At 39.5% G+C, this 21,718-nt stretch overlaps 1 protein-coding gene across 1 annotated transcript in view; it reads left to right on the forward strand.

Moving 5' to 3' along the window:
* DTNB (dystrobrevin beta) overlaps positions 1–21,718 on the forward strand; it is a 238,797-nt gene that overhangs the window by 38,363 nt on the left and 178,716 nt on the right. The window contains exon 4 of the mRNA XM_052649361.1: positions 435–648. Coding sequence (XP_052505321.1) covers positions 435–648 — 214 coding nt within the window. The remainder of the gene's footprint in view (positions 1–434; positions 649–21,718) is intronic.

Here is a 21,718-nt window from a genome sequence, read left to right on the forward strand (position 1 = left end):
TTCACTGTTCTTTTTAAACAATCATTTATTTGTGGCAGTGTTGGGTCCTCATTGCTGCATGGGCTTTCTCTAGCTGCAGAGAGGAGGGGCTGCTCCCTAGTTGCAGTGCGAGGGCCTCGCCTTGCCGTGGCTTCTCTTGTTGCGGAGCATGGGCCCTGGGCTTCAGTAACTGTAGCATGCGGGTTCAGTCATTGGGACTCCTGGGCTCTAGAGTACACACTCAGTAGCTGTGGTGCACTGGTTTAGTTGCTCCACAGCATGTGGGATCCTCCAGGACCAAGGATCCAACCCATGTCTCCGGCATTGGCACTGAGCCACCAGGGAAGGCCTACCCTTCACTATTCTATTAAATGTAAATAAATGTACAGTTCTTATAGCTTTCTGATAAATTAAAGCTGTTGAGTTGTTGACAACTTCTCTTCTTTGTGTCCTAGTCCATCTTGTTGATATCTGGAACATGATCGAAGCCTTCCGAGACAATGGCCTTAATACACTGGACCATAGCACTGAGATCAGTGTGTCCCGCCTCGAGACCGTCATCTCATCCATCTACTACCAGCTGAACAAGCGCCTTCCTTCCACTCACCAAATCAGCGTGGAGCAGTCTATCAGCCTCCTTCTCAACTTCATGATTGCTGCATATGACAGGCTAGTACCTTCCCTGCTTACTCCATCTTAAGAATATTTCTCTCCTAATCATCCTTCTTTCACACTGCCTTGCCAGGGCTTGTCAACTCAGAGTCACAGTTAGTAGGGAAATGAATTAGTATAAGTCCCTTCTAAAGACTGATTCAATGCCAGAATGACTTACTGTCCTGCGGCATGTCACATAGTAATCTTTGTAACATTAGGGAGAGTCAGAACACTTGAGACACGTTGTTTGGTAAAAGCATAGATACCTTAACATTGATGCTCTGTATCCAGTGAAATATAGCCAAGTTGTACATTTGATTTTGAGGTTTTCTATCTGACATTTAAGCTAACTTTTCTTTATGATGAAATAATAATTGCCCTTGGCCTATAGGATCTTACATTCTCTTTATTTATGTTTAGAATTCTATTTTAATTTTTTTCAGTGTAGAACATTGTGTTCTAAACCTTCAAACAATAGAAGAAAACTAAAGATACTCCGAAGTAAAACAGAAATGAGTTGTTATATTGGTATTTATGGAAAATGAAGTTTGTATGCTAAAGAATAAAAAAGAAATCATTAATGATGGAAACACTGAGGTTATTTTCTGTTAACTAAGGATTTAGTTGCTGATTCCTGCTATACTGTCAGCTGTCTGGTTTGGATGGGTTCATTCTCTCTCCTTCATTTTTCTCTCTGTAGAAAAGCAAGTTCAGGTATTTGTAGAATGCTGTTAGTTACACTTTATAATATTGAAGGTTCTGTGAATTAATGGTAAAGCCATTCAGATGTCAAGGCCAGGTCACACAGAGGCAGTCACTAAATTCACAACATTTTTAAAGATGTTATCACATTAGATATTCCATCCATTTAATAACAGTTTTTTAAAAAGAAATTTGAATTCTTACAATATGAGTCCCAGAATTCTAGTGCCATTTTCTTAAAGCAGTTTAGATGAATGAATTCAGTAGCTTAGTTTTATACTGTCCAAGGAATGCTTCTTCTGATTCAAAAACCTTAGTAAAAACTGTTGTTCTGTGGTGAGTAAAACAGAACCTTATCATGACACTGACTTGCTGAGTGTGTCAGTTCAGGGCCATGTAACACAATGTAAGAAACAGTATTTTTAAAGTCAGAAATAAAAACCATCAGTCAGTCAGTCAGTTCAGTCGCTCAGTCATGTCCAACTCCTTGTGACCCCATGAACCGCAGCACGCCAGGCCTCCCTGTCCATCACCAACTGCTGGAGTTTACCCAAACTCATGTCCATTGGGTCGATGATGCCATCCAACCATCTCATCCTCTGTCGTCCCCTTTGCCTCCTGCCCTCAATTTTTCCTAGCATCAGGGTCTTTTCAAATGAGTCAGCTCTTCGCCTCAGGTGGCCAAAGTATTGGAATAAAAACCATCTGACAACTTAAAAATGACAAAGTGGAGATTATAAACTTTGATTCCATAATTATATCAAATAAGATAACTACTATGGCTAAAGATTAGAGGAGAAGGGAGGATGAAGAGATAGCAGACGGAGAATGGGAGGACCAAAGGGAAGGGAGGAAGGCACAGAGGTGTCCTGGGACACGGTAGGAGAAAGCTGGGCACACACAGCAAGAGACAAAGGAAAACTACGGACGGGACTCAGACGAAGACAGACAGTAGAGGGCACGCCGAAGAGAGCTAGGAAAAATGAGAGGAGAGGAGCGAGTTACGAAGAGTGAGGAATAATAGTGCTGACTTTGGTAATTCTCATGTTTGATGCATGGGCTTGGGGATCGGAGTAAATCATCAAATCTTGACTAATCTTGAAATCTTTATATGATATGAGCTTACTGAGTTAGCACTCTGGAAACTTGCAATTGGCTTTCTTGTACCAAAATAAAAAGAAAAAATCTGGCTGTCAAAATTTTATTTTTGAAAATCAAGACACTTTGTTATTGTGAGTGAAAGTCACTCAGTTGTGTCTGACTCTTTGCGACCCCATGGACTATACAGTTCATGAAATTCTCCAGACCAGAATACTGGAGTGGGTAGCCTTCCCCTTCCCCAGGGGATCTTCCCAACCCAGGGATCAAACCCAGGTCTCCCGCATTGCAGGTGGATTCTTTACCAGCTGAGCCACAAGGGAGGCCCAAAATACTGGAGTGGGTAGCCTATCCCTTCTCCAGTGGATCTTCCCAACCTAGGAATCGAACCGGGGTCTCCTGCATTGCAGGCAGATTCTTTACCAACTGAGCTATTAGAGAATCCCATTTTATTGTTAAATAGTTCAAAAAGGAGTAGTCTCTTTATAGAATGGCCACTGTGTTACTTAGGCTGGGGAGTTCCTTTGATATGTAGAACTCATGTTATTTTAATTGATCTTTTCAGCCTTTTTTTGTTGCATAATTTCTCAGTGTTAAAATTTACATGTACCAATTACCTAGTTATTTAATTCCCTCACCTCCAAACTCATAGTGAATGTTTTGGTCAGGTTATTTCTGATTATTATAATAGATTGTGAGACCTTGAAACAACCATATGGAGCAAACAGGATCTAAAACTTTCTCCCTTAAGTGTATAATTTCTTAGGAATTAATTTTTTTGAAACTTAGAATTTAAAATACTTCACATTTGACAGTTAAAAACATTGTAGAATGCAAAGAATAATATTATAAACTTCTGTGTGTAGGACTTAAAGCTGTGAGGAGCTAGCCAAAACATTCTGTGAGCCTCAGTTTTTCCTCTGTCAGGTCCTTGGGACCACAGTTATAGTACTGTAGTTACATGGTCTGGTCCAAAGGTGCAAGAGGGTGGTGCTTTAACCAACATTTTTTTTTTTTTTCCTTGATAACAAGGATATCTAAATTCCCAGCGTGAGGGATAGGAAGCCTTCCTCACCCTTCTTCAGTTGAGCTGATTGAGAGAGTTTGTGATTTATTGACCTTCTTTCTGTTTCCAGCCCCTGTAGCAGTTCCATGTCTTCAGCTGTAAGCAGTAGGAAGCTTACTCAGATGGGCTTTTCTGGTGACCGGCGCACAGGCTCGCATAACAGAGGAGCCAGAGGCAGGCCAGCCCTGGATTGCGGTTGCCCCAGGGCCCTGGCTGCATTTCTTTATAGTGGTCTTGGCTTTGCCCGCCTCTTCTATCACATTTATCCTTCTGCTTCAGAAAATGCCTGCTAGCAGCTACTAAATGTTTCCGGTCAAGCCTAGGTAGGCAGAGAGAGCCAGTTTTCTTTCAACACCAAGCAGAAGTACTGGAGTCTCCCTCCAGAAATGTGCATTTGGGCCACGTATGTGTAAGTGTTAGGTGTTTAATTTAGTTTTGTTGTTTTTAGCTGAAACAAAGGATTTATGCCTTTAGGACCGAGGGCAGTTAAATTCTCACCCTCAACCCATGTTGCCTCATTGTGGGGACGATTGCGCCGGATATAAAGGTGCTGACTACAGTGTTCATTACTAAATTCCCTGCACTGCATTGGAAACTTGTTGTTCCCCTTTTTGTTAAGTAGCCCTACTCTCCATCCAGTCCTTAACCTGAAACTGAGAGTCATTATAACTCTTCCTTCTCCGTCAACCCCAGCGTTCAGTCAGTTACCAAGTTCTTTCATTTCTGCCTCTTGAATAGCCTTCAGGTCTATGAACTCCAGTAACGCTGAAGAAGCTGAAGTTGAACGGTTTTATGAAGACCTACAAGACCTTTTAGAACTAACAACCAAAAAAGATGTCCGTTTCATTATAGGGGACTGGAATGCAAAAGTAGGAAGTCAAGAAACACCTGGCTGCTGCTGCTACTGCTGAGTCGCTTGAGTCGTGTCCGACTCTGTGCGACCCCATAGACAGCAGCCCACCAGGCTCCACTGCCCCTGGGATTCTCCAGGCAAGAACACTGGAGTGGGTTGCCATTTCCTTCTTCAGTGCATGAAAGTGAAATGTGAAAGTGAAGTCGCTCAGTTGTGTCTGACTCTTAGCGACCCCATGGACGGCAGCTCACCAGGCTCCTCCGTCCATGGGATTTGCCAGGCAAGAGTATTGGAGTGGGGTGCCATTTGGCTTTGGAATACGGAATGAAGCAGGGCAAAGGCTAATAGAGTTTTGCAAAGAGAATGCACTGGTCATAGCAAACACTCTCTTCCAGTGACACAAGAGAAGACTCTACACATGGATGTCACCAGATGGTCAACACTGAAATCAGATTGATTATAATCTTTGCAGCCAAAGATGGAGAAGCTCTATACAGTCAGAAAAAACAAGACCGGGAGCTGACTGGTGCTCAGATCATGAGCTCCTTATTGCCAAATTCAGACCTAAATTGAAGAAAGTGGGGAAAACCACTAGACCATTCAGGTATGACATAAATCAAATCCCTTATGACTATACAGTAGAAGTGAGAAATAGATTAAGGGACTAGATCTGATAGAGTGCCTGGTGAACTATGGACGGAGGGTTCGTGACATTGTATAGGAGATAGGGATCAATACCATCCCCAAGAAAAAGAAGTGCAAAAAAGCAACATGGCTGTCTGAGGAGGTCTTACAAATAGCTGTGAAAAGAAGAGATGCGAAAAGCAAAGGAGAACAGGAAGGATAAACCCATTTGAATGCAGAGTTCTAAAGAATAGCAAGGAGAGATAAGAAAGCCTTCCTCAGCGATCAATGCAAAGAAATAGAGGAAAACAACAGAACAGGAAAGACTAGAGATCTCTGCAAGAAAATTAGAGATACCAAGGGAACATTTCATGCAAAGATGGGCTCTATAAAGGACAGAAATGGTATGGACCTAACAGAAGCAGAAGATATTAAGAGGTGGCAAGAATACACAGAAGAACTGTACAAAAAAGATCTTCACGACCCAGATAATCACAATGGTGTGATCACTTACACTCACCTAGAGCCAGACATCCTGGAATGTGAAGTCAAGTGGGCCTTAGGAAGCATCACTACGAACAAAGCTAGTGGAGGTGATGGTATTTCAGACCCTAAAAGATGATGCTGTGAAAGTGCTGCACTCAGTATGTCAGCAAATTTGGAAAACTCAGCAGTGGCCACAGGACTAGAAAAGGCTCCCTAAGAAAGGCAATTCCAAAGAATGCTCAAACTACTGCACAGTTGCACTCATTTCACATGCTAGTAAAGTAATGCTCAAAATTCTCCAAGCCAGGCTTCAACAGTTCATGAACCATGAACTTCCAGATGTTCAAGCTGGTTTTAGAAAAGGCAGAGGAACCAGAGGTCAAATTGCCAACATTCACTGGATCATGGAAAAAGCAAGAAAGTTCCAGAAAAACATCTATTTCTGCTTTATTGACTATGCCAAAGCCTTTGACTGTGTGGATCACAATAAACTGTGGAAAATTCTGAGAGAGATAGGAATACCAGACCACTTGACTTGCCTATTGAGAAGCCGGTATGCAGGTCAGGAAGCAACAGTTAGAACTGGACATGGAACAACAGACTGGCTCCAAATAGGGAAAGGAGTACGTCAAGGCAGTATATTGTCACCCTGCTTATTTAACTTCTATGCAGAGTACATTATGAGAAACACTGCACTGGATGAAGCACAAGCTGGAATCAAGACTGCTGGGAGAAATATCAATAACCTCAGATATGCAGATGACACCACCCTTATGGCAGAAAGTGAAGAAGAACTAAAGAGCCTCTTGATGAGGGTGAAAGGAGAGTGAAAAAGTTGGCTTAAAGCTCAGCATTCAGAAAACGAAGATCATGGCATCCGGTCCCATCACTTCATGGGAAATAGATGGGGAAACAGTGGAAACAGTGACAGACTTTATTTTTTTGGCTCCAAAATCACTGCAGATGGTGATTGCAGCCGTGAAATTGAAAGACGTTTACTCCTTGGAGGAAAGTTATGATCAACCTAGATAGCATATTCAAAAGCAAAGATGTTACCTTGTCAACAAAGGTCCATCTGAAAAGCAAAGATGTTACCTTGTCAACAAAGATCCATCTAGTCAAGGCTATGATTTTTCTAGTAGTCATGTATGGATGTGAGAGTTGGACTATAAAGAAAGCTGAGCACAGAAGAATTGATGCTTTTGAACTGTGGTGTTGGAGAAGACTCTTGAGAGTCTCTTGAATTGCAAGGAGATCCAACCAGTCCATCCTAAGGGAGATCAGTCCCGGATGTTTATTGGAAGGACTGATGTTGAAGCTGAAACTTCAATACTTTAGCCACCTGATGTGAGGAACTTTTCATTAGAAAAGCCCCTGATGCTGGGAAAGATTGAGGGCAGGAGGAGAAGGGGATGACAGAGGATGAGATGGTTGGATGGCATTACCGACTCAATGGACATGGGTTTGGGTAGACTCCAGGAGTTGGTGATGGACAGGGAGGCCTGGTGTGCTGGTGTGCTGGGGTTGCAAAGAGTCGGACACGGCTGAGTGACTGAACTGAACTATGAACTCTCCATCCCCATTGCTACATCCCAGACCTCTGGTATCATCTTTTGCCTGGAGCACTGCTATAGCACCTGATTTTTTTTTTCCCCATATACTCTTTTCACCCTCATTCATTGAAATAACAGACACCCAGCAATCCACCATCTAACCCAGGAACTTGAACATGAACATTGAGAATTATTTATGTTTTTCTCTTCTAATCCTTCCCACTGACCTATGCCTAACTAAGGTGAACCCTGTCCTAATTTTGTGTTATCATTTACTTGTTTCTTAAAAAAACATTGTTTTCACATGTATGGACATAAAGTATTATTTAATTTGAAATATTTTTACAATTATTAAAAGAGTGCCATGCTGATATACTATTATATTATTTATTTTTTTTACCCAGTAATACATTTTAAAGATTCATTCATGTTCATTTATCTATAGTTCAGTTATTTTAACTGGCCTAAAACATTCTGTTGTATTTCTATACTACTGTGGTGTTTTCTAGATATTTGGTCTAAGGAACAACACTGCTTGGAATATTCTTATACATGTTTTATGGTACATTGTCCAAATGTTTTGCTTGGTTCTAAACTGAGGCATAGTATTGTTGAGCTGTGGGGTATATGAAAATTCAGCTTTAAATTGAATTGATATTTATTTAATTTAAATATTTATTCATTTATTTGAGCACACTGGTCTTAGTTGTAGCATATAAACCCTTAGCTGTGGCATGTGGGATCTAGTTTCCTGACCAGGGATCGAACCCCAGCCCCCTGCATTGGGAGCTTGGAGTCTCAGCCACTGGACCATCAGGGCACTGATTTTTAGAAAGTATCAAATGATTCTTCCAAACTGTACTAGTAAATAGGAGATCCTTTTGATTCACATTTTGTAAGCCTTAGAATTCTCAGACTTCTTAGTTTGTTAGTTTTGTTGTTTTTTACCCTCTCCTACATTTTCACGCTTCTATGTGGAATTATTTTCTTTCTCCCTGAAGAACACTCTTTGGTATTTCCTTTCTGCAAGTCAGGTTGTGACACATTGTCTTAATTTTTGTTTGAAATTTCCATGTTCATACTTGAAGAATATTTTAAACTGATATACGAGTTTTGGTTGACAATTTTTTCTTTCAACATTTTAAGAATATTGTTCTAGTATTTTTGTAGCTTCTGTTATTTCTGATGAGAAATCGATAGTGAATGTAATTTTAGTTGGTTTGATGGTAATCTGTCAATTTCCTTTGCAACTCTTAAGATTTTTTTTTCCGTTTCTTTTTTTCTTTTGGTCTTCAGCAATATTACCATGATGCCAAATGCATCATTCTTACGTTCCTTAAATACAATAAGCAGAGTTTTTTGGTAAGATCTGGGCTTTTAATCCAATATCTAGATTCCCTATGGTTCTTTTTGTACTGTTTGCTGTTTCTGGTATTCATTCTTGTTGTCTTATCTCCTTTTTGCCTTATTATTTTTTATTATGTGAGAAACATATTGCAAAATTTAAACATTTTTATTATGTATCAGACATTATATTTTAAAATATTTTGCAGAAATACTTTGAGGCCTAGGATAATGTTTTCCTACAGAGAGGGTTTCTGTTTGCTTTTGCCAGGCGCCTGGAGACCTCAGCAGTCCGGAGGCAGCTGAGTTCAGTTTCCAGTCCGGCCTGCGTGAGGCCCTCTGTCGCTTCTGCACGCTGGTGGTCTAGGTGCAGCCTTTGGGCTTTCAACCCAGAGTGATGGGAGACGGAGCAGGCAGTTTCGTCAGGATGCAGTGTGTCACGTGTGTCTTCCAGCTCCTTAAGAATTTCACAGTTACTACTCTGGGATTCAGCCTTTCTGAGCTCTCCCCTGAATCAGAAAATTGCTTGCATGGAAAAAGTGGTTTCAACCATTGCCCTCAGCTCTCTGGTCATCCAACTCCTTTACATTAGGTGATTCAGCATTCGGAGAGATTGAAAACATTTTTTCCCCATCTTTTCTACTTTTACTCAGAGGAAGAGGGGATCAGAATAAACGGATCTGCCATTGCCTCCGTTTTTATTTATTTTTTTGGAATGTTGCCATATTTACTCCCTCTGTCTCCTATTGTTCCTCATATATGCTTCAATTCTTTGACTTTCTCTGCCTCCTTTTGGAAGAGTTTTATCAGTCTGCACTCCTCCTCATTGATTTGATTTGTTCTTTGTTTAGAGCTGTTTTACTGTTTGTCCCATTTATTATGTTATTTTTCAGTTAACTGTATTTTTCAAACTGAGTATGTCTGGTTCATTCTTTATGTGATAGGTAGTTCTTATTACATTATTATTAGTTTCAGGTATACAACATAATGATTCAATATTTATATATTATAAAATGATCACCACAATAGGTCTAGTTAACTTCTATCGCCATACATAGTTACAAAAATTTTTTTCCTTCTGATGAAAACTTATTAAGATCTCTTAGAAATTTTCATATATACAATACAGTGTTTTAAACTGTGGTTAACATGCTGTACATTACATCCCCATGACTTGTTTATTTTATAACTGAAAGTTTGTACCTTTGATCCCCTGTTCCATTTTGCCCACCCTCCACCCCTTGCTTCTGGCAACCACCAGCCTATTCTCTGTATCTCAGAACTGGAGATTTCTTTTTTATTTAATCAACAGATTACACATAAAAGTGAGATCATATGATATTTGTCTTTACCCATCTGACTTATTTCACTTAGCATACTGCCCTCAAAGTCCATCCATATTGCAAATGCATTACCTTTTTTTATGACTAGTATTTCATTGTATATGTATGTATGTGTATATATATGTCTTTGTATATATATTTATATACATACATATGCACCATATTTTCTTTATTCTACTCATATACTGATTGACTCCTAGATTGCTTCCATGTCTTGGCTATTACAAATCATGGTTCAGTGAACATATAGGTGCATATATCTTTTTGAGTTAGTGTTTTCATTTTCTTCCAATAAACTCCCAGAAGTAGAGTTCCTAGATCATGTGGTAGTTCTATGTCTAAATTTTTGAGGAACTTCCATACTGTTCTCCACAGTGGCTGCACCTGTTTACATTCCCACTAGCAGCACACAAGAGTTCCATTTTCTCTGCATCCTCATCAACACTTCTTATTTACTATTTTTGATAATAGCCATTCCAACAGGTGTGAGATGATATCCCATTATGGTTTTGATTTGCATTTCCCTGAAAATATGTTTTCATATGTCTCTTTAACATATTTATTAGGTTTATTTTAAAATTCCCAGTCCATTTGCTCTAATACTTATACTTTTGAAACTGATGTAAGTTGTCTTGTTTGTTGATTTTTTTTTAAGATAGTTGTACCCCTGAATCCAAGGAATCGTCTTGGGCTGGATATTTGCAGTAGATGTGGACAAATTGTGGACATGTAGGCTGGAGTGGCCACATGCATATATGGTTCTTCAAAGTATGGGGTGTGCTGGAGGTGGCAGGAAAAGGGGGCCAGCTTCTCCCAATGTGGGAGCATCAAGTGTCTGAATCCCAGATGGTGAATTTGACTTTCCAGGTCATTTTGAAGGTATATTAGTCATTGTACAGAGATAGAACATATTTTAATGAATAATCTATTGGCTTGATTGGTAGTTTTAGTATTTAGATATGTGTTTATGGGCCTCTTTTTGTAGTCATGGTGCTTTAGGGGGAGGCCTGGTACCAGCTATTGATTGAACCATAATGGTTTCTTTTCTTTTTTTAAAATTTTTTTGATATGGACCATTTTGAAAGTCTTTATTGAATTTGTTACAATATTGCTTCTATTTTATGTTTTGGGCGTTTTCTCTTTTCTTTTTTTTTTGACCATGAGGCATGTGGGATCTTAGCTTACTGATCAGCAATCAAACTCACAGCCCCTGCAGTGGAAGGTGAAGTCTTAACCACTAGACTGCCAGGGAAGTTCAGAGTCATTGTGATTTCTGATAGATTATTTTCTAGAAGACTTAGCTCATTTTGAATTGATGGTCTAAACTTTTATAGTTTAAACCTGATAGGAGATTCTTCTTGGATAATTATTGTATTCTATGTTTTCCTCTGTAAGAAGGAAAAATGTTTTATAATGACTTCCTAAGAAATTCCTTTACACTTTACCTGACTATAGAACCTTATCTTCCCTCTTATTTTTTTTTAATCAAGATTTGTTTTGTAAATGAGTTGGTGACCTTCACTAAAATGAGATATAGTAAAATTCCACCTTTAATGGAACAAACCTGTTAAAAAAAATCATACATTTAATGAAACTAGGCTTGGATAAAATCTTCAAAGCATATCTACTAAGCATATCAGTGAAAGGCCCAGGGTTATTATTTACCATCTAACATAACTGTAGAAAACACTCTTTCAAATTTGAGCAATCTGAAGATTTGTTTAGAGTAAAGACTTTGATACATCTAATTTATGATGAATTTTATATGAAAAACATTTCTGTGTAGTTTGGAAATATGGCTGAAAGCCATTTAAAAATCTTGTTTTAGCAGTTTAATTTGGATATATTAAAAGTTTCCAAAGTTCCCTTTTAATACTGGATGCAAGAAAATGAAGCAATGTAGAATTAAAAAAAAGCAAAACCGAATTGCTGCTGCTGCTAAGTTGCTTCAGTCGTGTCTGACTCTGTGTGACCCCATAGATGGCAGCCCACCAGGCTCCCCCGTCCTTGGGATTCTCTAGGCAAGAACACTGGAGTAGGTTGCCATTTCCTTCTCCAGTGCATGAAAGTGAAAAGTGAGAGTGAAGTCGCTCAGTTGTGTCCGACTCTTAGCGACCCCATGGACTGCAGCCTACCAGGCTCCTCCATCCATGGGATTTTCCAGGCAAGAGTACTGGAGTGGGGTGCCATTGCCTTCTCTGAAAACTGAACTAGTTCACTTTAAATAAAAACAAATGTATTCCTTAAGTTCTGAATGTGATTGCATGTTTATGGAATGGACATTGCTCAAAAGGATATTATTAGGTTATGGTCTTCCCCATTAGTGAGTTTTAAACAAAGGTACAATTTCCTGGGAGACACAAACATTTCATTTATTTATGTACAGTATTTACGGATACCTCTGCCTGTTTTTGATGGATTCAGGATGACAGGGAAAAGCCAAGTAAAAATAGGAGAGAATTAGTGCTCAGTGGGAAGCTTTTGATGCCCTCGATAGCCTATTTAGCTCCTAGAAGAGCTAGGGTTAGTTAATTCTTCTAATTCTTAGAAGATCTGACCATAGCTTTTTCAGGAAATTTCCAGGGGATGGTGAAGAATGAGCTGGGCTTTTGAATGTTTTATAAAGGTGAAATCCTAAGGGGAAACCTGTTGCAAAATGGAGAAGAACAGTCGCTTTGGTGGCAGAGGAGGAGTGGAGCCCGTGTGTCCACGCAGCACGCTCTGCCCTGTAGGATACTGCTGTGGATTGTGTGCATTGTGTGATGTGATAGGTAGTGTGACCCCCGAAGCCAGTTCACTGAGCCCTAGTCTAAGTGCTTGGTGACAGAATTGCTTTGAAGTTCATTTGTTTCTCTACCCATCAAAGCTTTTTGTTGTCTCTCAAGAGAATTCAAGCATTTGTGTGAATTTTCAGACAGTACTCTGATTTCAGGGTATGCAGACCTGTAAAAGGCTTGACCATTAGCTAAAAAAAAATTTCAGATAAAAAAATTGTGAGGGGAGAGGTTGTTATTTTGGTCTTTATTTTATTTTTTCCTTTTCATCCTTTCTTTTTTTTTTTTTTTTTAAAGAAAAGGCAAGAGGAATACTTTTTCCGAGGGTTGCTTTTTCCTTGCCTTTGTTTTTCCCTGAAAGTAAGGAGAGAGGAAATAACAGAGGAACTTCTCCAGTCCGTTCAAAACTCACCTCTAAAGTAATCTGATGAAGACACTATTTTCATCATGTAACCTCCCTCGTTAGAAACACTCAAAGATTCATCTGGTTTTTGAATGAAGTTTGTACTCCTCAGTTAGGTCTGATGCTATATGTGTGTGTGCTCAGCCGTTCAGTCATGTCTGACTCTTTGCACCCCATGAACTATAGCCCACTAGTTTCCTCTGTCTATGACATTTTCCAGGTAAGAATACTGGCGTGGGTGGCCATTTATTTCTCCAGGGGATCTTTCTGACCCAGGGATCGAACCCTCATATCTTGTGTCTCCTGCATTGGCACACAGATTCTTTACCACTAGTGCCACCTGGCAAGCCCTGTGCTATCAGTCCTTAATTCCGTACTCACACCAAGCTCTAATTAAGCTACTTGAGGCACTGTTCAGTTTTCCAATATGGCATTCTCATTTCTTCTCTCTATGCATTTTGGTTGGTCTTCTGCCCACCACCCCCTCCCCACCCCTGGTTTTTACCCACCCTATAGCCTTCCCTGTTATCAGCAATTCCATTTTCATCCCTATGAGGACTTGTCATGCTGTCTAGATTGTTATTTTGAGTTTCAATTATATAATGCTCTCAACTGCTTCATAATTATACAAATACGATTGAAAGTCCTTGAGAGCAGAGATTCTACCTTTTATTTCTGCAATGCTGGATTCTTAATAAATATTTTTAAAATTGAAATGAAAATTAACAGGCATTCTGATTGTGATAAATTTGAATAATACTCTGTGTTGATTTTGCTTGATTAAGCTATTTGACATTTGCCAAATAGATTCTTGATTTGCCGTTGATTATTGCATAATACATTCACAGTGAAGTTTTGTAAATGAAGATTAATTGGAAAAATACGAGTTTTTGAAAATCCAGGAGAAATGCTCTTATTACTCTTAGTTAGCGACGTGCGATAATTGGACTGGTAATAGTGTTTCTGAAGTAGAAGTCTATTTTTATGCAAGAATACTAATTTATGGTTGGCAGCATTTACAGTTGTTTGCCAAAGATGTGAAAACAGCTTGTTTTCTTAAGTAAAAAGTGCTCCCCATAGTCCTGTTTTTGAAAGTATTAATTTGAATAACAAACTCTTATTAGACAATGCAAAGCTATAGACAACCATTCAATTTGGGTTAGTTTAAGTATCCAAAAATTTGAGACTTTACTAAACTTAAATGAGCAAATTCCCATGCAAAAGGCACAGGTGAGGAGTGCAGAGACTTCTCAAGGTACCTGCATGGTAAAACGTAAGTGTTTATTCAGGTGACTCACTGTCTGCTTAGCTTGGCACAGAGCTCATCTCGGTGTTGTCTCAGTGTTAGATAAGAACCCTTTTTAGAAGTCACGTGCATGGTTTATTGTCAGACTGTAAAAATGATTGGTCTGTGGAGCTGAATCATCCAGGGAAGTCTGAGAATGAGAGTCATCATGTTCCTTATTGGTGGGGGGTGTTCCCCAGAGGGATTCTGTGTGAGTGGGTTAAAATAACACGTTTTCTCTCTCGGGTCATCCTCAACACATATTACCTGTTCCACCTTTCATTTTAGCATCTTTCTATAGGGGTTCATATTCAGTATTAATTGTGTTATACCTTAAGTATTGACCTATTAATCAACTTTTCAGCTAGGCCAGATTTTAAATGAGTCACATTTTTTGGGTGATGAAACCAGGTTAAAAATCTTTCCAGATCTTGTCTGAAGAGAACTGATCGTGGTATGAACTTGGGCTTGACTTTGGAAGTACTGAAAAAACATGGATGTTGGTGAGGTTATATGCTAAGGGCAGGGGACTGTTCAGTTTTAAATGTAACTTGACTGGGGTTTATGGATTAAATTCAGATGTCTGGTGGGAAGGATCAAGAATGAGATATTTCCACGAAGAAGGCATCAGTCAGATAAAGGACAGAATCCTCAGGGATCAGGCTGCTAAGTGAGTGCGACTTCTCTCCGCTGCCTCTAATTGCAGAGGAAAAATGCAGAGCTCTAACCAAATATTGCTCAAGTAAAAGCGACACCTTCCCTTTGCTGTGTTTGGGGGCAGTTACAGGAAGTTGTTAGGCTTAAAGTAGGCCAAGAGATTTCAATGCCAAGAAAAGCATTGAGAGCAAAGGAGTAAATGCTGAAGTTTGGCCACAAAGCAAATAGTTGAGAGGAGGGAGCTGACTTTTTTTTCTTTTTCAGAAAAGTAAAAATAATGTGATTTGAGGAAGTAAGAATTGTGAGACTATCCCTGCATTTATTTTATTGGATAACTATTTCTTCATGCTTTTATGCTTAGATTTTTATATGTCTCTTTAATAAGTATTTATAAAGTATCTTTAAATATATCATTTATTAACTTGCTTATAGTAATACTTCCTTTTGAAGAGTGAATAAATCTTTTGGTAGTTCAGACTGTGAACCTAAAGTTGTAAGTGATGGTAAGCATTATAAGTGGGGAAGATTCATAATTTGACTCCACCCCTACCATTCCCAGGATACACAGTTGCATGCTTATAAACAGATTCTTAAACATAAAGGCTGTGAAAAGAAGAGAAGCAAAAAGAAAGGAGAATAGGAAAGATACACCCATTCGAATGCAGAGTTCTAAAGAATAGCAAGGAGAGATAAGAAAGCCTTTCTCAGTGATCAGTGCAAAGAAATAGAAGAAAACAATAGAATAGGAAAGACTAGAGATCTCTTCAAGAAAATTAGAGATACCAAGGGAACATTTCATGGAAAGATGGGCTCAATAAAGGACAGAAATGGTATGGACCTAACAGAAGCAGAAGATATTAAGAAGAGGTGGCAAGAATACACAGAAGAACTGTACAAAAAAGATCTTCATGACACAGATAATCACGATGGTGTGATCAATCACACTCACCTAGAGCCAGACGTCCTGGAATGTGAAGTCAAGTGGGCCTTAGGAAGCATCACTACGAGCAAAGCTAGTGGAGGTGATGGTATTTCAGACCCTAAAAGATGATGCTGTGAAAGTGCTGCACTCAATATGTCAGCAAATTTGGAAAATTCAGCAGTGGACACAGGACTGGAAAAGGTCAGTTTTCATTCCAATCCCAAAGAAAGGCAGCGCCAAAGAATGCTCAAACTACCGCCCAATTGTACTCATCTCACACGCTAGTAAAGTAATGGTCAAAATTCTCCAAGCCAGGCTTCAGCAATATGTGAACCGTGAACTTCCTGATGTTCAAGCTGGTTTTAGAAAAGGCAGAGGAACCAGAGATCAAATTGCCAACATCTGCTGGATCATGGAAAAAGCAAGAGAGTTCCAGAAAAACATCTACTTTTGCTTTATTGACTATGTCAAAGCCTCTGACTGTGTGGATCATAATAAGCTGTGGAAAATTCTGAAAGAGATGGAAATACCAGACCACCTGACCTGCCTCTTGAGAAATCTGTACTCAGGTCAGGAAGCAACAGTTAGAACTGGACATGGAACAACAGACTGGTTCCAAATAGGCAAAGGAGTACATCAAGGCTGTATATTGTCACCCTGGTTATTTAACTTATATGCAGAGTACATCATGAGAAATGCTGGGCTGGATGAAGCACAATCTGGAATCCAGATTGTCGGGAGAAATATCAATCACCTCAGATATGCAGATGACACCACCCTTATGGCAGAAAATGAAGAGCTAAAGAGCCTCTGGATGAGGGTGAACGAGGAGAATGATAAAGTTGACTTAAAGCTCAACATTCAGAAAACTAAGATCATGGCATCCGGTCCCATCACTTCATGGCAATAGATGGGGAAACAGTGGAAAGAGTGGCTGACTTTATTTTGGGGGCTCCAAAATCACTGCAGATGGTGACTGCAGCCATGAAATTGAAAGACGCTTACTCCTTGGAGGAGTAAGTTATGATCAACCTAGACAGCATATTAAAAAGCAGAGACATTACTTTGTCCACAAAGGTCCGTCTAATCACGGCTATGGTTTTTCCAGTGGTCATGTATGGATGTGAGAGTTGGACTATAAAGAAAGCTGAGCACTGAAGAATTGATGCTTTTGAACTGTGGTGTTGGAGAAGACTCTTGAGAGTCCCCTGGACTGCAAGGAGATCCAACCAGTCCATCCTAAAGGAAATCAGTCCTGGATGTTCCATTGGAAGGACTGATGTTGAAGCTGAAACTCCAGTATTTTGGCCACCTGATGTAAAGAGCTGACTCATTTGAAAAGACCCTGATGTTGGGAAAGATTGAAGGCAGAAGGAGAAGGGGACGACAGAGGATGAGAAGGTTAGATGGCATCACTGACTGAATGGACATGAGTTTGGGTAAACTCCGGGAGTTGGTGGTGGACAGGGAGGCCTGGTGTGCTGCGATTCATGGGGTCGCAAAGAGTCGGACACGACTGAGCGACTGGACTGAACTGAACTGATACATAAAGGCTCACTAAACATCATTTACAAATCTCTCCTGCCTGCAGATTCCTTCACCTCACACTTACTATGATTCTTAGTCTCTGATACCTCTCCTTTCCCCCATGCTTAATGGTTCTCTCAACCTGACTCGTCTGTTCCCTCTGCACTATTGAGTTACACATTAACCCTTTGACGCATATCTCCTCACCCTCAATAAAGCCTGCGAAGCTAAGCACAGATAACATTTGCCTACTCAGAAGAGCATGCAGTCAGAGAGGGGAGACGATCCGCTTATTGGTTGGGTGGGAGATTGTGTATGGAAATTGCTGTGTGGCTGTTGTGAAGAGGAAATTTGTTGGAAAGTAGATATGAGAGATGATGAGATAAGGGGCTGCACATTACTGATAATAATTAGTTGAGTTAAAGCTATGATAAACCTACAGCATATTAAAAAGCAGAGACTTTGCTTTGCCGATCAACGTCCATACAGTCAAAGCTATGGGTTTTCCAATAGTCATGTATGGATGTGAGAGTTGGATTATAAAGCTGAGTGCTGAAGAATTGATGGTTTTGAACTGTGGTGGAGAAGACTCTTGAGAGTCCCTTGGACTGCAAGGAGATCAAACCAGTTAATCCTAAAGGAAATCAGTCCTGAATATTCATTGAAACGACTGGTGCTGAAGCTGAAGCTCCGATCTTTTGGCCACCTGATGCAAATAGCTAACTTATTAGAAAAGCCCCTGATGCTGGGGAAGATTGAAGGCAGGAGGAGAAGGGCATGACAGAGGATGAGATGGTTGGATGGCATCCCTGACTCGGACTTGGTAATGGACCAGGGAGCCTGCAGTCCATGGGGTCACAAAGAGTTGGACATGACTGAGCAACTGAACTGAACTGAATGCACTGTTCTGTAAATGCATCTACAGCCTGCTTGATCTGAGGCCAGCTGTTGAGACCAGTATTAACCAATGAGTGGAAAAGGATACAGGTCAGTGGAGAGGTATAGCTGCTATTCTGTATTTGGATATAAGACTTTCTGAATCCAGGACTATTATTTGCAACAGAGTTGAGTTAAAGAATATTTGAATAAGGGATGCAAATTATTGTGAAAACAAGTAAAACCTGTGTTATGGCATTTACTGATGAGTACTTTCTTCACTGAGAGTTGAATTTGACCGGGTCTCCTGCCAGTATGCTGGGCTCTCCCACACTCTCCTGTCTGTCTGCATAGATGGCATTATTTTCGTTTTTGTGGCAAGGAATAGATATTATTTTGTCTCTTTAAAGGAAGAACACGAGATTTGGAGCCAGAAAGAGTTACTCATACACAATATGATTCATTCTCTTTCATCTTTCATTATGTCCTCTGATTTATCATTGCCTGTGAACTACAAGCTAGAATCTTTGTATTGCATCACAAGCTCTGTGTTCGTAGTTCTTAGCTTTCAGTTCAGTTCAGTTGCTCAGTCATGTCCAACTCTTTGTGAACCCATGGACTATAACACACTAGGCCTCCCTGTCCATCACCAACTCCCAGAGCTTGCTCAAAGTCATGCCCATCAGGTCAGTGATGCCATCCAACGATCTCATCCTCTGTCATTTCCTTCTCCTCCTGCCTTCAGTCATTCCCAGCATCAGGGTCTTTTCAAATGAGTCAGCTCTTCACATCAGATGACCAAAGTATTGGAGTTTCAGCTTCAGCATCAGTCCTTCCAATGAATATTCAGGATTGATTTCCTTTAGGATGGACTGGTTAGATCTCCTTGCAGTCCAAGGGACTTTCAAGAGTCTTCGGCAACACCACAGTTCAAAAGCATCAATTCTTCGGCACTCAGCTTTCTTTATAGTCCAGCTCTCACATCCATACATGACCACTGGGAAAACCATAGCTTTGACTAGATGGACCTCTGTTGGCAATGTAATGTCTCTGCTTTTTAATATGCTGTCTAGGTTGGTCATAACTTTCCTTTCAAGGAGCAAGCGCCTTTAAATTTCATGGCTGCAGTCACCATCTACAGTTATTTTGGAGCCCCCCAAAATAAAATCTCTCACTCTTTCCATTGTTTCCCCATCTATTTGCCATGAACTGATGGGACCAGATGCCATGATCTTAGTTTTCTGAATGTTGAGTTTTAGCCAAATTTTTCACTTTCCTGTTTCAGTTTCATCAAAAGGCTCTTTAGTTCCTCTTCACTTTCTGCCGTAAGTGTGGTGTCATCTGCATATCTGAGGTCATTGATATTTCTCCCAGCAATCTTGATTCCACAGTTTGTGCTTCATCCAGTCCAACATTTCTTATGATGTACTCTGCATATAAGTTAAATAAGCATGGTGACAATATACAGCCATGACGTACTCCTTCGCGATTTGGAACCAGTCTGTTGTTCCATGTCCAGTTCTAACTGTTGCTTCCTGACACGCATACATACATTCTCAGGAGGCAGGTCAGGTGGTTGAGTATTCACATCTCTTTAAGAATTTTCCACAGTTTGTGAATCCGTACAGTCAAAGGCTTTGCCATAGTCAATAAAGCAGAAATAGATGTTTTTCTGGAACTCTCTTGCTTTTTCGATGATCCAGCGGATGTTGGCATTTTGATCTTGGTTTCTCTGCCTTTTTTAAATCCAGCTTGAACATCTGGAAGTTCACGGTTCAAACACTGTTGAAGCCTGGCTTGGAGAATTTTGAGCATTAGTTTGCTAGTGTATGAGGTGTGTGCGATTGTTTGAGCATTCTTTGGCATTGCCTTTCTTTGGGATTGGAATGAAAACTGACCTTTTCCAGTCCTGTGACCACTGCTGAGTTTTCCAAATTTGTTGACATATTGAGTTCAACACTTTCACAGCATCATCTTTTAGGATTTGAAATAACTCAACTGGAATTCCATCACCTCCACTAGCTCTGTTCGTAGTGATGCTTCCTAAGGCCCACTTGACTTCACATTCCAGAATGTCTGGCTGTAGGTGAGTGATCACACCATTTTGATTATCTGGGTCGTGAAGATCTTTTTTGTACAGTTCTTCTGTGTATTCTTGCCACCTCTTCTTAATATCTTCTGCTTCTGCATACTGGTTGGATGCATATTAAAAAAAACCTGAGAACCTTTTGAAAGTACCAAGAACAGGGTGGGTTTTAGGCATCTGAACAGTATCTTTATTCTCATGCCTTATTGGGGTTTGTATGGGTTTAGAAAGCTAAGGAAGTATGAAGAATTAGCCTGTTGATTTTTAAAAAAATATCCCTATGGTGAATTTGGGATTCCATTGAATCACAATAGTATTCTGATCTGTTTATGGAGAATTAACATTTTAAAATAAGCAATGAGTCTTTTGTTCATGAATGTGGTGTAACTATTTACATTTTCTTTTATTTCTTTCATCAATATTTTATAGTTTTCAGCATGCAGATCTTGAACATACATGTTTTAAACATTATCTGCATTTTCATATTTTCTTGCTATTGTATTTCCAATTATCTTTTGCTAATTTATAGAAATTTGAATTTTCTATGTTGGCCTTGTATACTGCAACCTTGCTAAAAGTCCTTTATTATAGTATTTTGGTATGTTCTATACAGTTTTTTGGTGGGTTCTTTGGGATTTTTTACACAGAAGGTCATATTGTCTGGAGAAGATGCAGTTATGTTTTTGAACTTTCAGTCTTTGTGCATTTATATTTTTTCTTGCTTTATTGCAGCAGCTAGGTTCTCTAATGTGGTATTGCGTTCTAACAGTGAAAGCAGTCATCCTTGACTTGTTCTTGATCTGAGGGAAAAAACACTTAATCTTTCATCATTAAGTATGATGTTACTAGCAGTGTTTATTTTTTGAAGATGCCCACTGAGGAAGTGCTTTTTCCCTCTGGTTTTCTGAGCGTATTTATCAGGAATGGATGTTGAGTATTATTATCTGTACCTATTTGGATGATCATAGGGCTTTTCTCTTTACATTGATTGATTTTCAAATGTCAAACTAGTGTTATATCACTGGGATAAAGCCCCCTGGATTGTGATTTTTAATTCATTTTTATTTAGCTGCATTAAATTTGCTCACATTTTGTTGAAAGTTTTGTATCTGTCGTCACAAGAGATAGTGACTTGCTATTTTCTTTTGTTGTGATATATTTAAGCGCCTTTGTTATCAGAAGAATGCTGGCCTCATAAAAGAATTGGGACGTGTTCCATCCTTTTTTACTCTCTGGAAGACAGTAGAAATGCAATTATTTCTTCTTTAAATGTTTAGAATTTGCCAGCTCTCTGAATAAAGAGCTTTATTTTTTAGAAGGCTTAAAAATACAGATTTGATTTCTATAATGGATATGGGTCTATATTCAGGCCACTTATTTATTCTTGAGTAAGCTTTAATAGTTTGCATTTTTCAAGGAGTAGCTTGTATTGTCCAGTTCATCCAAGTTGTTGAATTTATGGACATAAGTTTTTGTAATATTTCCC

This window comes from Budorcas taxicolor, chromosome 11 (genome assembly GCF_023091745.1).
Source record: "Budorcas taxicolor isolate Tak-1 chromosome 11, Takin1.1, whole genome shotgun sequence".
Classification (NCBI taxonomy): domain Eukaryota; kingdom Metazoa; phylum Chordata; class Mammalia; order Artiodactyla; family Bovidae; genus Budorcas; species Budorcas taxicolor.